This window comes from Solanum tuberosum, unplaced genomic scaffold (assembly GCF_000226075.1).
Source record: "Solanum tuberosum cultivar DM 1-3 516 R44 unplaced genomic scaffold, SolTub_3.0 scf00045, whole genome shotgun sequence".
Lineage (NCBI taxonomy): Eukaryota > Viridiplantae > Streptophyta > Magnoliopsida > Solanales > Solanaceae > Solanum > Solanum tuberosum.
In genome coordinates this window covers 495,554-513,190 of record NW_006238972.1, presented here as the reverse complement: position 1 = coordinate 513,190, position 17,637 = coordinate 495,554, and the positions used below count along the sequence as shown (strand labels likewise).

The 17,637-nt window shown below is 34.4% G+C and overlaps 1 protein-coding gene across 1 annotated transcript; it reads right to left on the bottom strand.

Annotated features, from left to right (window-relative positions):
* Positions 1 to 6,078: 6,078 nt before the first annotated feature.
* Positions 6,079 to 13,759, bottom strand: LOC102599124 (uncharacterized). Its single transcript, XM_006343455.2, has 3 exons — positions 11,685 to 13,759; positions 11,351 to 11,586; positions 6,079 to 6,399 (listed from the first exon to the last, which is right to left on the bottom strand). Exons 1-2 carry the CDS (start codon positions 13,546 to 13,548, stop codon positions 11,444 to 11,446), a joined length of 2,007 nt encoding a protein of 668 aa, XP_006343517.1. The 5' UTR covers positions 13,549 to 13,759; the 3' UTR covers positions 6,079 to 6,399; positions 11,351 to 11,443.
* Between the last annotated feature and the right edge of the window lie 3,878 nt (positions 13,760 to 17,637).

Sequence of the window (17,637 nt, the reverse complement as noted above, 5' to 3'; positions counted from 1 at the left end):
TAAGTCTTATTGAAATGATTGCAGAATTTGATTCAATCATGCAAGAACATATTCGATGAATCAAACATGATGAAATTCATAATCATTATCTTGGACATAATTTACAAAATGAATTAATAAATTTATTGGCAAGTGAAATTAGGGGTGTGTTTGGTATTAAGGAAAATATTTTCTTGGAAAACAAATAGATTTTTGACTTATTTTCTCATGTTTGGTTGGTGAATAAAAAATATTTTCTGGAAAGATATTTTTAGTGTTTGATTTATGAATGAAAAATATTTTTGAAAAAATATATTTTATTTTTACTAGAGAGTAGAAAATGATTTTTGAATTGAAATTGAAAATATTTTTTAAAAAATAAACTTAATTTTTTTGGGGAGGGTGGGGTCGTGGGGCTGGGAGGGGAGGGCTGGTAGTGGGGCAGGCCCCGAGGGGGTGGGTCAGGGTAGGGGTGGGGTGGTGGATGAAAAATAAAAATTTGAAATTGAAAGTATTTTTAAAAAACAAACTTTAAAAAATATTTTAGGGGGGGGGGGATTCAGGGGTGAAAATAAAAATTTGAAATTGGAAATATTTTTTAAGTTTTGACTTTAATATTATTTTTTTTGGGAGGGGAGGGGTGAGGGTGGGGTTAAAAATAAAAAAGTTGAAGTTGAAAAATATTTTTTAAAATAAGTTTTAAATTTATTCTTTCAACAAAAAAATTGTAATTTGAAGTTGGAGGAAAGTTTTGGAAAATGTTTACCTTAATTTTTGAAGAGAAGTCATTTTCCTTAAATTTGAGGAAAATGAGTTGATTTGGAAATGTTTTCCTTCATACCAAACACACCCTAAGAATAAAATTATTTAAGAAGTTATAAAAAAAACAAAATATTTTGCTATATACCTAATTGCACGTCCGATACAAGTTATTAAGACCAATTATCTAATATGGAGGGTAGATATTTCGGCAACTCCAATAAATATAATCGAATATTTTTTGAATTCTTAAAAGTGGATGATCAAGTGGAAAAGGACTTTTGAAGTTAGTTTAGATGAAATAAAATGTGTTGCACTTGATATTATAATTTAATGAGACAAGAATACGATAACAGATCTAATATGAATGGAAAACACCAATGAGTGCAAAAAACACTTCTTGACATAGATCCTAGATCATTTTATACACCATGTTGTGACAACCCGCCATGTCATCATGTCACATAAACACCACGTAAGTGCAACATGGCACAAAATTGCTCATGTGGATGACTTACGTAGGAGAAAGACTTGTCCTTGTGGATGATTCTAGAGAAATAGAAAGATTTCTTATGGAAGTTCCTAGAGATTTTAGGATATGCATGGAAGGTACTTGGAATTTTCTTGCATTGTAGAAGATTCTAGAGAGGAGACTATTTTATAAATATCTAGGGATTGATGTAACAACTATTATTTACACTTTAGCCCCTAAGTTAATAGAATAAATAGAGGGGCATTCATTTGTAAGATCATTAAGCAAAAATCAACAAAGTTCTCTACAACACAATCTTTCCAAGCAATCCTCTTGTGTTCTTTCTTCCATTCTCTTAGCGATTCCTAGAATCTTAGGCTGACTTGGCATAGCAAGATTGTGAGCAAGTGGTGCAAGAACGTGAGAAAATTGTCAAGTATCGCACGTGTGCTTAGTAGAAGACTAAGGACGTGACAACATGGTATTAAAGCAATATTACAACTAAGAGAATGACAAACGATGGAGAAATCAACGTTGCTAACACTCAAGTCAACGTCACCTAGGATGTTGCCGGCAAAAAGGGTTATGGCAAAAAGAGGAATGCCGCCAACAAGAACCAGGAGGTGCCACTCGAGGTTAAGCCAAATGAAAGGATTACATCCCAAGAACCTTCTACCACTGAGGCGATCGAGGATGATGTGAAGGTCCTACTCGAGGACGTCACACTCAGTAAAGAGTGGATCACGAAGGTTAATGTGGGGATGGATGCCGTCGAGATATCTGGACAATGCTTGGGGAAAGTAGAATGCACTCTAGGCATTTTGAAGGGCATACTCTTGAAGAGATGGAAAACATCTGAAGCGACTTGAATGGGCGTACGCAAATTGAGATAGAGATGAAGCACATCATCTCTAACTTAGAGTGCAAGCTCATAGATGCATTGCGTACTATTGATGCCATGAAGGCAAAGATAGAGGCAATCGAAGAGCAGGTCAATGTTGGAAGGACTGGGACCGCCAGGAATGTTGTTGTGACGAGGGAGGCTAAAATGAGGCTCCCAAGCAACCAGTGTTCAAAGGAGTTCGTGATGCACAAGTAGTAGAGAACTTTCTTTGACATTTGTAGAACTATTCCCGACATGGAAATGTAAGAGACGACGATGTCAAGATCAACACTGCATTGTTATACTTGATATGCTATGGTGGAGACACAAATCGACTGATGCTGAGAGAGGTTTGTGCACTATTAGCACATAGGATCAGTTCAAGGCCGAGTTCAAGTGGCAATTCTTCCCAAAAAATGGCGTGTATGAGGTAAGAAGAAAACTTAGGGAGTTGAAGCACACAGGGAGCATTCGGGACTACGTCATGGAGTTCACGACCCTTACACTTCAAATTCCCAACTTTACCAATGATAGCTTGTGGTTCCACTTAATGAACAGGTTGCGGAATTGGACTAAGCAAGAATTGCAACACCAAAGAGTCACTGATATCGATCAAGCCATAGTGGAAGCTAAGTCTTTAATAGATTTCAGGAATGAGAAGTATGACAAAGACAGAGGCAATAAATCGAAGATGACATTACTGAGGGTGGAGAAGATTGTGGAAAACTAAGGAAGTACATCAATAACACCACAAGACTCTAGATAACCACAAGTTTGATAATAAGAAGTCAATTGGTCGTCAGAGCTATACGGAAAATAAAGCACAGTCCGAGAAAAAGGTTGATACATATGTAGAGGGCCACACAACTTCAAGGAATGTCCCGACTTGAGGAGTCTTAGCCCTATGGTATGTGAACAGAAGGAGCAAGCGCAAGGAGAGAGTTCGATCAAAACTCAACTAGGAGTGATTGGACTATGTGGAGCCATCACAAAGTCAACTAACCAAGTTAACGACAATAGAAAACAGTATGTGGATCTCATCATAAATAATAAGCCTGCTAGTGCACAGGTTGACAGTGGAGAAACTCATAATTTTATGACTGAGGCTGCAACGAAGAGACTAGAGTTGAAGTATGCTCCAACTAACTCTCGCATCAAAACTGTGAATGTTGATCCTCAAAATGCTCATGGTGTTGCCAATGGTGTTCGTATCAAATTGGGCAATTGGAAAGGTATGCCAAACTTTATCATTACAAAGATGGATATCTTTGACATTATTCTAGGGTAATATTTCTTCACACATTGTCATACCTTGATTGACCCCTACCTCTATTGTCTCTGGGTCATGAAACGAGAATGGACATGTATGGTGCCTACAATAACTATACCACACAAGTAGAATCAAGCACAACTTTTAGCTATACAACTTGTGAAGGGGATCAAGAAGGAGGGGCCGATGTTCTTAGACACCACTACAAGTTTTAAGGGAGACGAAGACAAAAAGTTATTTTGGTGTTCCACAACAATTAGAAAGGAAAATCATTGGAAGAATAGTCGGAAGAAGCTACACGAGAACGGTATGAGGACTTGTGGGTATTCAAAAATAAGATTCAAAAGTTTATGCAGAAGTAATGTGATGTGGTCGTCGCAACATCGGGTGGGGGAGAGTGTGACAACCTGTCATGTTATCATGCCACATAAACATCACATAAGTGCCACATGGTACAAAGTTGCCCATGTGGATGACTTACGTAGGAGAAAAACTTGTCCTTGTGAATGATTCTAGAGAAATAGAGAGATTTCTTATGGAAGTTCGTAGAGTATTTAGGATTTGCATGGAAGGTCCTTGAAATATTCTAGCATTGTAGAAGATTCTAGTGAAAGGACTATTTTATAAATATCTAGGGACTTATGTAACAATTATTATTTACACGACCCCTAAGTTAATAGTATAAATAGAGAGGGATCCATTTGTAAAATCATCCAACAAAAATCAACAAAGTTCTCTACAATACAATCTTTTCAAGCAATCTTATTGTGTTCATTCTTTCATTCTCTTAGCAATTCCTAGAATTTTAGGCTGACTTGGTATAGCAAGATCGTGAACAAGTGGTGCAAGAACGTGAGCAAGTTGTCAAGTGCCGCACATGTGCTTAGTAAAAGACTAAGGACGTGACTAATGTGGTGTCATAATCTAAATTTGGTACTTGGTGATATGGTTAATTCTTGTACGAAAGCTATATCTTTCTTTGGAGTGGTACAACGTAGATATTCATTATTTTCTTCGTCCACTAAGCGGTGAATTTTTTTAAAAGATAGCGTATTTAGTTTAATTCTTAAATCATTGTCACAAGCACGATAGGAAAGCCATATTGAAGTGTTAAAGCAATAAGATTTGAAACTCCATAGATAAAATATGTTTTAATTAAAGTAGTAGAAGTTAGTGATGATCCAAAAATTAAAAGTAAGCTAATTGTTTAACAACTTTTGAGCTTGGAAATTTTAAATTTTTATTGGATAAGACTATTTGGTATGATGTATTATTTGTTGTTAATTCAATTAGCAAAAAATTACAATCAAAAGATAAGCATATTGATGTCGCTATTGATCAATTAAATGGTCTAGTTTTTTTTAAAACATATGGAGAAGAAGGATTTACAACTGCTATGATTTTAGCTAAGAAAATTGCATTAGAGATAAATTTGTAACCTGAATCTCGTAAGAAACGTGTAATTTACATAAAGAAACAATTTGATGAGAATGTTGATATTGAAATCACAGAACCACTTAAAGAATCTTTTAGAGTTGATTACTTCTTATACATAGTAGATCAAGCCATCTTTTCACATCAAAATAGATTTGAACAATTTGAAACATATGAAAATATTTTTGATTTTCTATTTAGTGGGAAAATTTGAGATCATTAGATGACGAGAATTTAAAAAAAATATTGTCTTAATCTTGAATGTTCCTTAAAACATAATATTCACTCCGATAATGACGGTTTAGACTTATTTTCTGAATTAAAAGTGTTAAGAAAAAATCATAAAAGTAGAAGATAATACTCTAATCGAAATACTCAATCAAATAAAAAAGTTTGATTCTTTTTCAAATGTTTATATTGCTTATAGAATAATGTTAACAATTCCTGTAACAGTCGCCTTAGTCGAAAGAAGTTTTTCAAAATTAAAAATTGAGGCATATCGTTTAATTTGGCCTTAGGCCACCAATGGGTTTGAGTCACCTCTGGAATTTGGACAAACAAATTTTAACAAAATATTAATTAAATAAATATTAATTAACAAATCCTAAATAACATAGGATTTCTACTCCAATTTTAAATTATTACTCCAACAGTATTATTTCAATTTTCAAATACCATTTTTTTACTTTAAAAGTACTTTCAAATACTGACAATCTTCATTGTGGGAGGGGCCAAAATTTCTATTTTTTCTTGCGTAAAGATCAAAAGGGAGTAACTCTTTCTAGAAAAAGAAAATTCAAATCTCTTTTTCATCCAAACAAACAGAAAAGATGAAAAGTGAAGACCATGAAAATCCATCACCTAAGATTGTTTTCTTTGATTCTTCAAAAGGTTCTAATGGTAGTTGATCTTTTTGCCATCATATTTAAGTAATGTGTTGGTAATATTTGAAAAACGATACTGCAATTATTAAGATATAGACATAATTACAATTTTATTCTAATTAAAAATATTATAAAAAGATAATCAAATAATAATTTGAGAAAAATAGTAAATAACAATTTCATTTATTGTAGAATTTTTTAATGAATGCAAAAGGTTCAATCAACATTTCTAAGAGTCTTCATGTTTTTGAAATCGTATAGATAGATATATAGATATAGATAGATAACAATAGTAAATATATGTATATCCACCAGTTTGATCTAATCTCTTTCAAGTGAAATACTAAACCAAATCAAACTAAACTGCCCTAGGACAAATAGGATGAGAAAGGTGTGCTAGAAAGGAGCATCTCAAATAAATACTTGTATATATGTATTTATATTCTTCGTCTATGAATGAACATACCATTTTCTAATTTTAACAACACCAATCTTACAAATTCAATGCTGATTCACTCTTATCTTGAGCTTGTGTAAAAAAAATGAATGCAAATCACAAAGACCCTACTTTGTGATGAAGAATAACCAAAACCACAAAAACAAATGAGTAATACAAAAAAACCTTCACAAACCAATCTCTTCAAAATCCAACACACTCAGCTCTTTGCTCCTAAAGCAAAAATCTGATCATGAACAAATAATCAACCAAAAAACAAACCTGCAGAGAACATGAGAAAATCGAGTTAGTAAGTAGATTAAGCATTTCAGGCTGGAAGAGGTTTACAGTGAAAATGTATATGAATATCTTATACATAGAGGATACTTTCGAATGGGCCCTTTACAAATAAAATCAAAGAAAATGACAATCCACCTCCAGAAATGAAATAACAAGGAAAAGATGTTTCTAAAGTTGCACACAAATTATTTTGTGGCTGAAATCAAGGTCAGATGTTACACAAGCTAAAAGGAACAAAATGTGAACCATATTCAGCTGTAGAAGAGCAGAAGGTAACAATACTGATGTCAATATTATAATGAAAGCAGCCAAATAAGGTTCTGCATAGTTTCTGATGACTTTGTCACCAAATCTTGATTCTATTCACATAGAGCAAATGCACATCCTGATATGTGCATAATTACACTTCTGAATGCAAGCTATACATCCTCACTAGTCACTGATATGTGCATAATTACACTTCTGAATGCAAGCTATACATCCTCACTAGTCACTGATATGTGCATAATTACACTTCTGAATGCAAGCTATACATCCTCACTAGTCACTGATATGTGCATAATTACACTTCTGAATGCAAGCTATACATCCTCACTAGTCACTGATATGTGCATAATTACACTTCTGAATGCAAGCTATACATCCTCACTAGTCACTGATATGTGCATAATTACACTTCTGAATGCAAGCTATACATCCTCACTAGTCACTTGAATAGCAGGGGGGAAAGTTTACGTGTACATGGATTATGCAACAAGCCAATCTAATTGACAGATAATTGGGCCTAAGAGACTATACTGCATTATATTAGCTACAACTCTTCTATATGAGATTATCTTTCCACAACAAAAATGTAAAAAAGCAAGTTATTTTCTCTTCCTTCACCTCCAAATGGAGTAATGGACTGAGGTTTCTCCTAAAGTCTTACCCCAAAAATCCCAGCTATTTTGTTTTGCAGAGGGGATGAAGTAGTAAACCATGTAGTTTTCTGTTTCTCGACAATCCAAAGTAGATATGACAGTTCTTCCCATCTATTCTAGCCTTGCTGAGCAGAGTTTCCTGATACCTGCTGTAGGTGGGAGGTGATAGGTATCCCGTGGAATTAGTTGAGGTGCACACAAGCTGACCCGAACACCACGGTTACCAAAAATATTCAGATATAACAGACGCTAGCTGACAAATGTTTTGGTGAGGTTCTAACCACCCAAAACACGAGTTGCAAGACTTCCAACGAACAGTCATATGATATAGAAATAGCAATTTTACATGGTTTGGCTTCTGTAAAAAAAAATAGATCTTAGACCTAACTCAACCCCAAAAACCAGTTCATGAGGGGAGGATAATCCAGGCCATATAAAGAGACCACATTCCTTAGCCGATGCGGGATACTTAAGTCAACACCTCTCCTCATGCCCAGGTTTGGACATTAGAAGCGCGACAATTTAATATAAAGAGACCAAATGATAAATCTGAATTGGGATGGACTTGACTCTGATACCATGATAAATGGATCATGGGTCTAACTCAACCTCAAAAGCTAGCTCTGAGAGGAGGGTTGTCCAAGTGATATAAAGAGACCAAATCCCCCATGCCTTAACCGATGTGGGAGACTCAACAGCATCTTCAAGATAGCTCAGCTTGAGGATTAAGAAAAAGATAACCTAGACCAAAGACAATATAAAATCCTAATTTACTGGTTTAGCACTCATTTGCAGGCTACTCCAAAAACCTCTTCACTTAGCCCCTGTCTGCTACTTCAACCACACAACTGAAAATAGAATAAGATTTATCATTTGGTCCACATGTAGTGAAGTCATCAGGAGAAAATGCTTGGATCTTCATAGGCCATGATCTTTAGATTATTATTTTTGGAGGGTGTTTGGATTATGTTGAGTCATGTCAATGGATATTAAGAGCTTGTTGAGCTGTGACAAGGACCAGAGAGTATACAGAACTTTGAGGATGCTCTGAAAGACTATTACATTATGCATTCTATGGACTGTTTGGCTAGAGATAAGCAAAAAATGCTCCAAGGTGAAAAAAATTCATGTTCCATAAGTAATGCAGTTTACAAAATTTATACTTTGTGCACCAAAGGGTGTGGCCTAGTGGTCAATGGACAGCGTTGAGAACCATTTAGAAGCTCATTACCACCTAAATGTGTACAAACGCTTGTTTGTGTCCAGGATTAGCTTAGAGAAGAGACTAATCCTATTCGTGCTAAAGAAAACTTGGGAGTATCATGAGCAATTTGAAATTGGTAAGGTTTTGTATCATGTTTTGTGTGCTGCAAAATAAAATACATGTTTATGTTGTATGAAGTATTTGATTAAATTATTTTAGAGATGGCAACGAATGGAAGAGAATCTTGCATTGTTGATGTAGGATTGCAATTTGCTACTAGTGGTGAGTTCAATACTTTATTTGTTTGGTAATATCCTTTCGTACTTTGTAATTTTATTCTTTCATCTTGAAAGCTATATTCTAACATCTGGTTTTATCTTACTTTTTATTAGGTTCAAGTCCATGCCTCCTAAAGTTCGGTCACTGGTTTGGGAACATTTTATCATGGTTCAAGACAATGAAGAAAGGCAGAAAGCAAGGTGCTTGACATGTGGTGTGATAATTATCATCCAAGAACTAATGGGACAAGTAATTTAATGAATCACATCAAGAGATGTCTTGAGCATCGTATCTATCAAGAAAGGCTGATCCGTAATAACCCTATGTATTGAATTTCGTGAATTTTAGACTTAATTTGTGATTGCTTGTTTTTGATGATGGATTTATATTTGTATTTGGTTGTTGCTAGTTTATCCCTTAGCGAAAGGCAGTTGTTAGTTGTTTGGCTGCTGCTTGATTTGCCTTAGTGACTAGTGAGGCTGCATTTTCATTTTAAGACATGGTGTTCACTTTGGCTGACTTTTGTGCTTGCAAATTTAAGCTGCTGCAGACCTGCAGTGCTGCTGAATTTTAAGTTACTGTGGTGCTGTTAGTTGTTTGGCTGGTGCGTTTGCTGAATTTTAAGCTGGCTGTTGCTAAATTTAAGCTGTTGTTTGCCTTGAGCAATTATAATTTTTTTTTTTTTTGATAATTAGTAGTTTAGTACTGTTGTATTCTTCAGCATTAAGGAATGTTGGCCACCTCCAAAAAAATTACAGGGTAGTAAGGTTAGACTCTAAGCTTTACAGAGCACCTAAGAAATCTACCTGCTCATCTACTTCCTCTATACAATTTCCTTAGCACCAAGAGAATAAAAACACTAAGCAGTTCCATTTCACATCATGTATGGACCTGATCTTGTCTTCAAAACATCTCCCATTTCTTTCTTTCCATACTGTCCACCATATATATTAAAGGAATTATCCTCCACCAGTTTTTCTGACTCTTGCTACCCCCTCTTTTCATCCAGCAGCTCATCAAGTCAGCAGTATACTCAGGCATTGTCCACTCAGTATTTGTGAGGCTGAGAAATAGGTTCCACAATTGTGAAGTAAACATTAAATGTAAAAAAAGATGGTTATTTGTCTCCCCAAGTCTCATTACACAAAAAACATATTGTCACTACTATTCTCCCCTTCTTTTGTAGAACCTCATGTCATGTGTCAATCATGCTCTCTTCACCACAAGCCAAGTGAAGCATTTAACATTGACGGGAGCCATGCTCTTCCATTTGCTTGAGCACTCACCTTGCTCACACTATTGTCCCTCTTGTACATTTTTCACAGAGAAAATGTCATCCTTTGAAAGATGCCATCTCAGTGAATCAGATTGCATTGTGGTGCCAGCGAAATTCTCCACTTCACACAAAAAGGTTGCCACCCTATCATGCCCTTTCCTTGTTGCCTTTCCATAGGAAGTCTCTCCTCAATTTGTTTAGCTTCTTAATCACAATTGCAGGTATAGGAAATAGAGACATCACATAGGTGGGAAGCGAGTCCAACACTGAGTTGATTAGTGTGACCCTTCCTCCTAGTGAAAGATACTGGGCTTTCCACTGAGCCAACTTCTTGTTAGCTTTCTCTATAATGCTATCCCAAATCTCCACATCCTTATGTTTTTCTGCCTAAAGGCATCCCTAGGTATACTCTGTGGGCAGATTACCTACACCACACCCAAGAATGATAGCAAGGGTCTGGATGTTTGGCACTTCCATTAGCTGTTTCATTTAAATAAATACTGAGGAACCGAATTAGTTTGGTACGGTATTCGGTACACACTATTGAAAACCCGAAAACTAAAATACCAAACCGAAGTTCGAAAGAACCGAAGTACCGAATGCTCACCCTAGTCTGATTCTATGTTGAGACCTGTTCAAAATGACAGCTAGATAAACATTTTGACTGGTAAATGAAATGACTGCATGACAAATCCTCAACCAGGCAAGAACAGTCACTCAAAAGACTTTTGATAACAATCATGATAACTAGTTCTAATTAGGTGATTATATTTTTATAATTGTGGTGTCAGACCCAGCTTGCATGCACCTTTGATAATTCCACAAGATATGGTACCAGGTAACTTTGTCCACCAAGTCTAGGACAGATATGAAAAAGAATCATCACTTGTTTTTGTCTCTATTGGAATTTGGACCTGAGACCTCATGGGTCTAAGCCCACTTCATTTACCACTAAGTCACATCCTTGGATGCTAGGTGATAAATGTTTTAATTAAGACAGAAAAACTTTGCCATAAAATGACATTCTACTGCAATTAATATGCATCTTTGAAATATTCTGTTCTCTTTACCTTCCCTACAATTTGAATATACTTATGTTTTCTGCATAATAAATTTAAGGATGACTGCATAGAGAGCAACATAACATACCACAACTGTAATGTGCTTCAACTTCCTCTCACAAAATTTAGCAATACTAGCATGCAAAAGATGAACTTATTGTAAAAAACCAAGAAAATGGAAAAGCAGACTGACCCATTGACTTGGCAACATACAGCCACACAAAATTGAGAGGTAATGACAGATATCCTTTGCTCCCATGTAATGATCAATCACAGATATTGTAACTCAAAGATTTTCCAATACAGTGTGGAGATTTGAAACTCGGCGACGGAATAATGGTTCTAGCCTGAAAGCTGGCACCCCAGTCTGCCACCTATTAGTATCATACATCTCTTTCCATGCCTGCACTATCTCATCGACCTTAAAACCTGGAAAGGAACAGGTGCAAGATGGCAAGGAAATATATCACTTAATTCAGCATAAAATGTATGTAAAATAGAAAGAAAAAATTTTGTTCATATTTTACCTTCAAGAGCAGTTTCATTGGAACAGTGGTTCTTTATCATAACCGCAATATCAATTTGAGATGCTCCAGCTAGCTCAAACTTTTCCATTGCAACCTCCAAACATTCTTCCCAAGTTGGTAGTCCCAGCTTAAATTCCACCACGGAACGTTCGTAGAGCATGGTACCCCATAAGAGGTAAATCTGAGATCTCATGTTTGCAGCTTGCTCCTCAGATTCTTCGGCTGGTTTATCTTTAAGTAGACCATCCAATCCCATTTTCTGCAATAGAGCTTTATATTCATCATTTTTGGAGAGTCCATTAAGACGTTGTTCTTCCATCTCCTCCCACATTTCTGTTCCTCTTTCCATGCTATCCTCAGCCTTGTTATACAGCTCCAAGATCTCTGCACAAGTCCCCGTCTCTAACTCAACTTTGCTTCCAATCAAATAGTACCAGGAGAGTTTTGCGTGTTCAAACTGCTGCTGACCAAGTGCAAGAAGGCCTTCATAGAAATCAGGCTTGAGCCTAAGAGCCTCTCCATACCTACTTCCTGCCATTTCATATTCTTTTTCAGCCCAGTCATATGCAGATTTAACCTGTTTCAACAGAGACTCCCGAGAGCCATCTTCAGTAAAGTATACACGCTTCCTTGCTCTGGACATATGAACATTTCCCCAATTAAACAAAGACAAAGCTGCCATCTCTTGGAACTTAGCTGCAGCAATTCCAAAAAGCTCTTGTGCTTCTTCACCTGTAACAGTGTCTTCCATAGTTTCACAGTAGAGTTTCATACCTATCTCATGAAGATCCAGATATGGGTCGCAATCAAAGCCAACATGATTTTTGAACAGCCGTGCAAATTGGATGATCCAGTCTTCAACACAAGTTGTCCCTTTATTCAGTTGCCTTTCTTTCTCCAGATGCCCATCATCTGTGACTATAGTTGATTTGTAACTGCTGGAATTCATATCTTCTTCACCACTCATTCCCTCATATACAGGTTCTTTATCTGGCGTAACTTGTACAACGTAGAGTCTTAAAGAAGTCTGAGAAGCAGCAGATGATTCAACCAACCTAAGCTCATCAGTGGTGGTTATAGTAACCAAGTCACCTTCTTGATCCCTATACTTGATTAATGCACCCTTCAAGTTTGGGAATCGATCGAGAACAATGTCCCTCACAAGTCTAATACTACAATCCACTGGTAACTGTGCCCATCTAATATCCTCCTCAAATACTAATTTGACTGTTCTTGTCACTATCTTTTCTTCCTTAACACTTCTTTTCTCCTCCACAACCACCTTGTTTTCCTCAACCTTCTTTCTGTCAAATTTGTTACTCTTCTTTGTAGATTTTACAACCTTAGTAGAAACCGGAGGCTCAACAACAACTTCCAATTCTTCAATTTTTACACCTTTCTGTTCCAACGCCCCTGCAATATCAAGCGCAGTCAAATTATTGGGTTCAATACTCAAAACAAGGTTAACATCCCTTAAAGCCAATTCAAGCCTATTCAATGATTGATAACACTTTGCTCTCTTCATCAAAGCTTTAGTATACTTCGGAGCAACTTGAAGTGCCAAGTTACATTCAGTTATTGCTCTTGGGTAATCACCAAGACCAATTTGCATATAACAAGCAGCCATATTAGTATGCAAATAAGCAACATCAATATGATTAGGTGGAAGCAAATTAAGAGCCTTCTCATACTTCAACATAGACCCCTCATGATCATGCTTCTGAAAAAGCTTGTTCCCTTCTTCCTTCAATTCTTGAGACATAGTGATGAATACAGCAGTATCTTCATCAAATGCTTTAGAAGTGCCATGTTTGACATTTGCAGATATGATTTGAGTTTTCTTCTTCCCAGTAGGCTTCCCCATAGCAGCAAATCAATAAGAAAGCAAAAAAGATGTTGAAAAAGCTGAAGGATTGAGGAAAGTTCGGATTTGGAAAGAAAGAAAGAGAGAGGGAAAGAAAACGGCGGATGAAGAGAATGATAATGTATAAAGTTGGTTTCCCTTTCAGTAGGAATAGGGTTTACTTCCATAACTGCGTCAACGCTCATTTTCAACTACAGCGTCCTCACTTACCCATTTTCATCTTTTATCTCTCTCCATATATATACACACTCTCTACCTTCCTTCATATAACGGAAAAATGAGGTGAGAATGCCTCACAAGTCTCCAATTAAAAAAAGGGACTTCTCATATATTTTAGTAAAATTTTAGGTATTTTGAGGTAAAAAATATGGGATAAAAGTATAAAAGTTAAAAGTTTGGGGCTGTTGAGGAAAGATTTTTTAATTTCATTAATATTAATTATATATTTGTCACTTCTACCTAATATTTAAAACTTGGAGGACTCCTACCTAATTAACAAACTACTTTGTCACTTTTAATACACTATCCCCTAAGGCGTATGCCTCATTTTTAAAGGCATTGAGTCACCCCTGCTTTGAGTATGCATAACTAGACACTTAAATTTGTATAAAATTGAACAAGCAAATATACACGTTTTACGTGACATAATACATATCGGTCGCCACATAAGACACATAATTGTCATGTAGTATACCAAGTAGAATAAATATGTCTATTTATTCAATTTTATACAAATTTAAGTGTCTATTTGTGCACACTCACTGTTGGAGAGCTTAGATGTCAACTGAAGCTAAATTAAATGACATATTTATGTATTATGTCTTTACATTAAGTTGTTTTCAAGTATAGAAATGTGATGTTTATTTTGAGATAGACTAAAAAAGAAAGTGTTCTAAAACACATTGGGACAAAGAGAGTATATGAACTTATTCTTTTACCATAACACTACTTACACAATTCAATTACCCATCTCGACTACCGACATCTCATTACAGGTGGAAATGGTACGGTAGCTATGAGATTTATATATAATTGAAAAATTATATAGCCTGATTTGGTTGTTATGATATTTGAGAAGAATGCAAAAATTAAATCGAAAAAATGTTATTGAGTTGGTACTATTAAGTTAATGAACGAGTAAATATTTTAAAAAATCACTTAACTTTGAAAAATTATGTGCAAAGTCATTCAAATTTATTTTATATCAACAGCTGAATGACTTTTCTACATAATTTCTTAAAGTCCTTTTGAGATATTTACTCGTTGATGAATAAATGATTTTTTTTTAAAAAAAATTGGGTTATTGGTTTGATATTGATTTTTGGGGAAAGGGTCGAAAATACCCTTAAACTATGTGAAAAGAATAAAAATATCCTCCGTTTATAGTTTGGCTAAAAAATGTCCTTACCGTCAATACTTTGGTTCAAAAATGCCCTTAAACTATGCGAAAGAAACAAAAATGTCCTCCGTTTGTAGTTTGGTCCAAAAATACCCTTGTCGTCAATACTTTGATCCAAAAATGCTCTTATTGTTATTTAATGGGTCAAAACACATTCTTTTTCTAATAATGTTTTTTAAATTAGCAAATGTTTATCTTACTTCAATTCAGAAAAAAAGAAGAAAATATTTCTTATTTTATTATCATTATTTTTTATCGTTATATAAATATAAATTAATGATGGATTTACTATGCTTATATATATAACATATATTATCTATCAAAAGGGTACATGAAGTTATTACATTTTAATTGATAAAAGAGAAAAGACATAAAGTCACCACTGAAGTTGTCTCGAATTTTCAAAAAGACACCTTAACTTTGCAACTGTCCAATTACCTCACTGAACAATTTTGAACTGATATTATTATATTATTTTTCGATCAGCCTCGAATTTTAAGAAGCAAGTGTTATCACACACCAATCATTACATGACACATGTTAATTTAATTATATATATATATATATATATATATATTTCATTTTAAGTTTTTTCTTTATTTTTGTTTCTTTCTCTCTCTCTTACTTTTTGACTTATTTTAATTTTGATTTCATCTTGAATTCCACTTCATCTTCAATCATACTATTTTCTAAACTTTATTGAATTATTGATAACAAAACTAATTATTTTTCTAAGAAAATTTAAATTTTTGAAGGTATCATCAATTACTCCTTTTTCATATAACTTCAAAATTAGAAATCATAATTTTTAAAAGAATCAATGAATTCCCCAAAAATTGAAAGAACTTGATTGAAATCAGATTTAAAAAAACTATATGATACCTTCTAATCATCTTGAAATCTAATGGGTTTATCTTTTTTTTTTTTTAAATAATCTCTAATGGGTTTATCAAATTGTTCGAAAGGTAAGAAAATATTTGGATAAAGTTTTAAAATTAAAGAGAAAAACTAATAGTCGTAAAAAAATGGAAGGTGAAGTTGTGGTAAAAATGGTGAGTGGTGACATTGAAAGTGAGAAGGTTCAATGGAGATGACAATGGATTTTTGAAGAAGAAAGAAAGAGAAAAAATAATAAGGAAAAAAGTTAAATTAATAAGAAAATATATTTTATAATAATATACTTGTAAAATAAAATTATATTAGTTAGTTTAGGTTGCTCACTCTCTTTGAGAGAGTGAACACACTCTTTATGTCAGGTGGACAAAAAATGATGTGATAATATCAGTTCAAGATTATTTAGTGCGGTAATAGGATGCCCCATAGTTAAGGTGTCTTCTTGAAAATTCGGGACAAGTTCAGGTGTTACTTTATGTCTTTTCTTTTGATAAAATGAGATTAAGAGGAAAAAAAATATTTCCTACATTTTTATTTGTTAAAGTGATTTTAGAAGAAAGAAACAAGAATAATGTTCTTTAATAATATTTTAATTAGGAAGAAGATGTGTTTAAAAATAAAAAATAATATATTTATTCGGAAAAGGGCATTTTTGACCCATTTTGTAACTATAGAGGCATTTCTGGACCAAAGTATTGACTGCAAGGGCATTTTTGAACCAAAGTATTGACGGTAAGGGCATATTTGAGCCAAACTATAAACGGAGGACATTTTTGTTCCTTTAACATAGTTTAAGGGCCTTTTTTATCCTTTTCCCTTGATTTTTTAATATTAGGTTACTGGATAAACTGATAACCCATTAAGACAATAGTCGTTTACTAAAATATCAATATTAACACTTTATTAGTTACTATATTTGCCCTTTAACCTTCAATTCACATATTATCTGTGTTGCTCTTGAACAGTTCTTTATATGTTAGTTATTATTATTTCTATTTTATGAGCATTCTGTAAAGTTACATTATTGTTTTGTCGCGCCAAATTATTGGAGTAGTCATATAATTATTTTATGAGCATTTTCTTATTGGCTAAACAATACTATTAAAGATTAAAAATTGATAAAAATATCTTATTGATGTGGTTATTGGTTTAGCGTACTTAAAAATAAAAAATTGATCAACCGAACCGATCAATGCACACCTCTAATTTGATATGCATTTAAAAAAAATAGTATTTAGTATGATATTTGGTATTTATAAAAATATATATTGAATATCATACCGAAATATAGATTTACATATAAAATTCATATATATATATATATATATATATTAGTAAATAAATAAAACAGTAATGTAACACCTTTGGTAATTTGAAGTTGGATTGGAAAGGAAAATTTTGCATTTTGGCACTGAGGCAGTAGGTCTACGAGTCCTACCTACGGACCGTAGGAAAGCACTCGTAGGGCCTGGGTGAATTTCCCGGCAATGTTCAGTCTTTGATGTTTGACTTACGAATGAATAGGACTAATCGTAGGGTGTTCTATGGCGCATAAGGAGGTATCCATAGAAGTAATCCAAACTTAGTGAAATTTTGGTCTTAAACTTGAGGTCTACGAACCGTAGAATGATCGTCGGTTTGTAGGAATGACTCATAGGAATTGTTCAGAATGTTGAGCCTAGTAACAGGTTCCACGGTTGACCAAGACTGTCCGTAGAAAGTCCTAGGAACCGTAGATCAAAGCCGTAGATCCTATCCAACAGTTTTTAATTTAGGATGTTTTGGTCTTTTCCTAC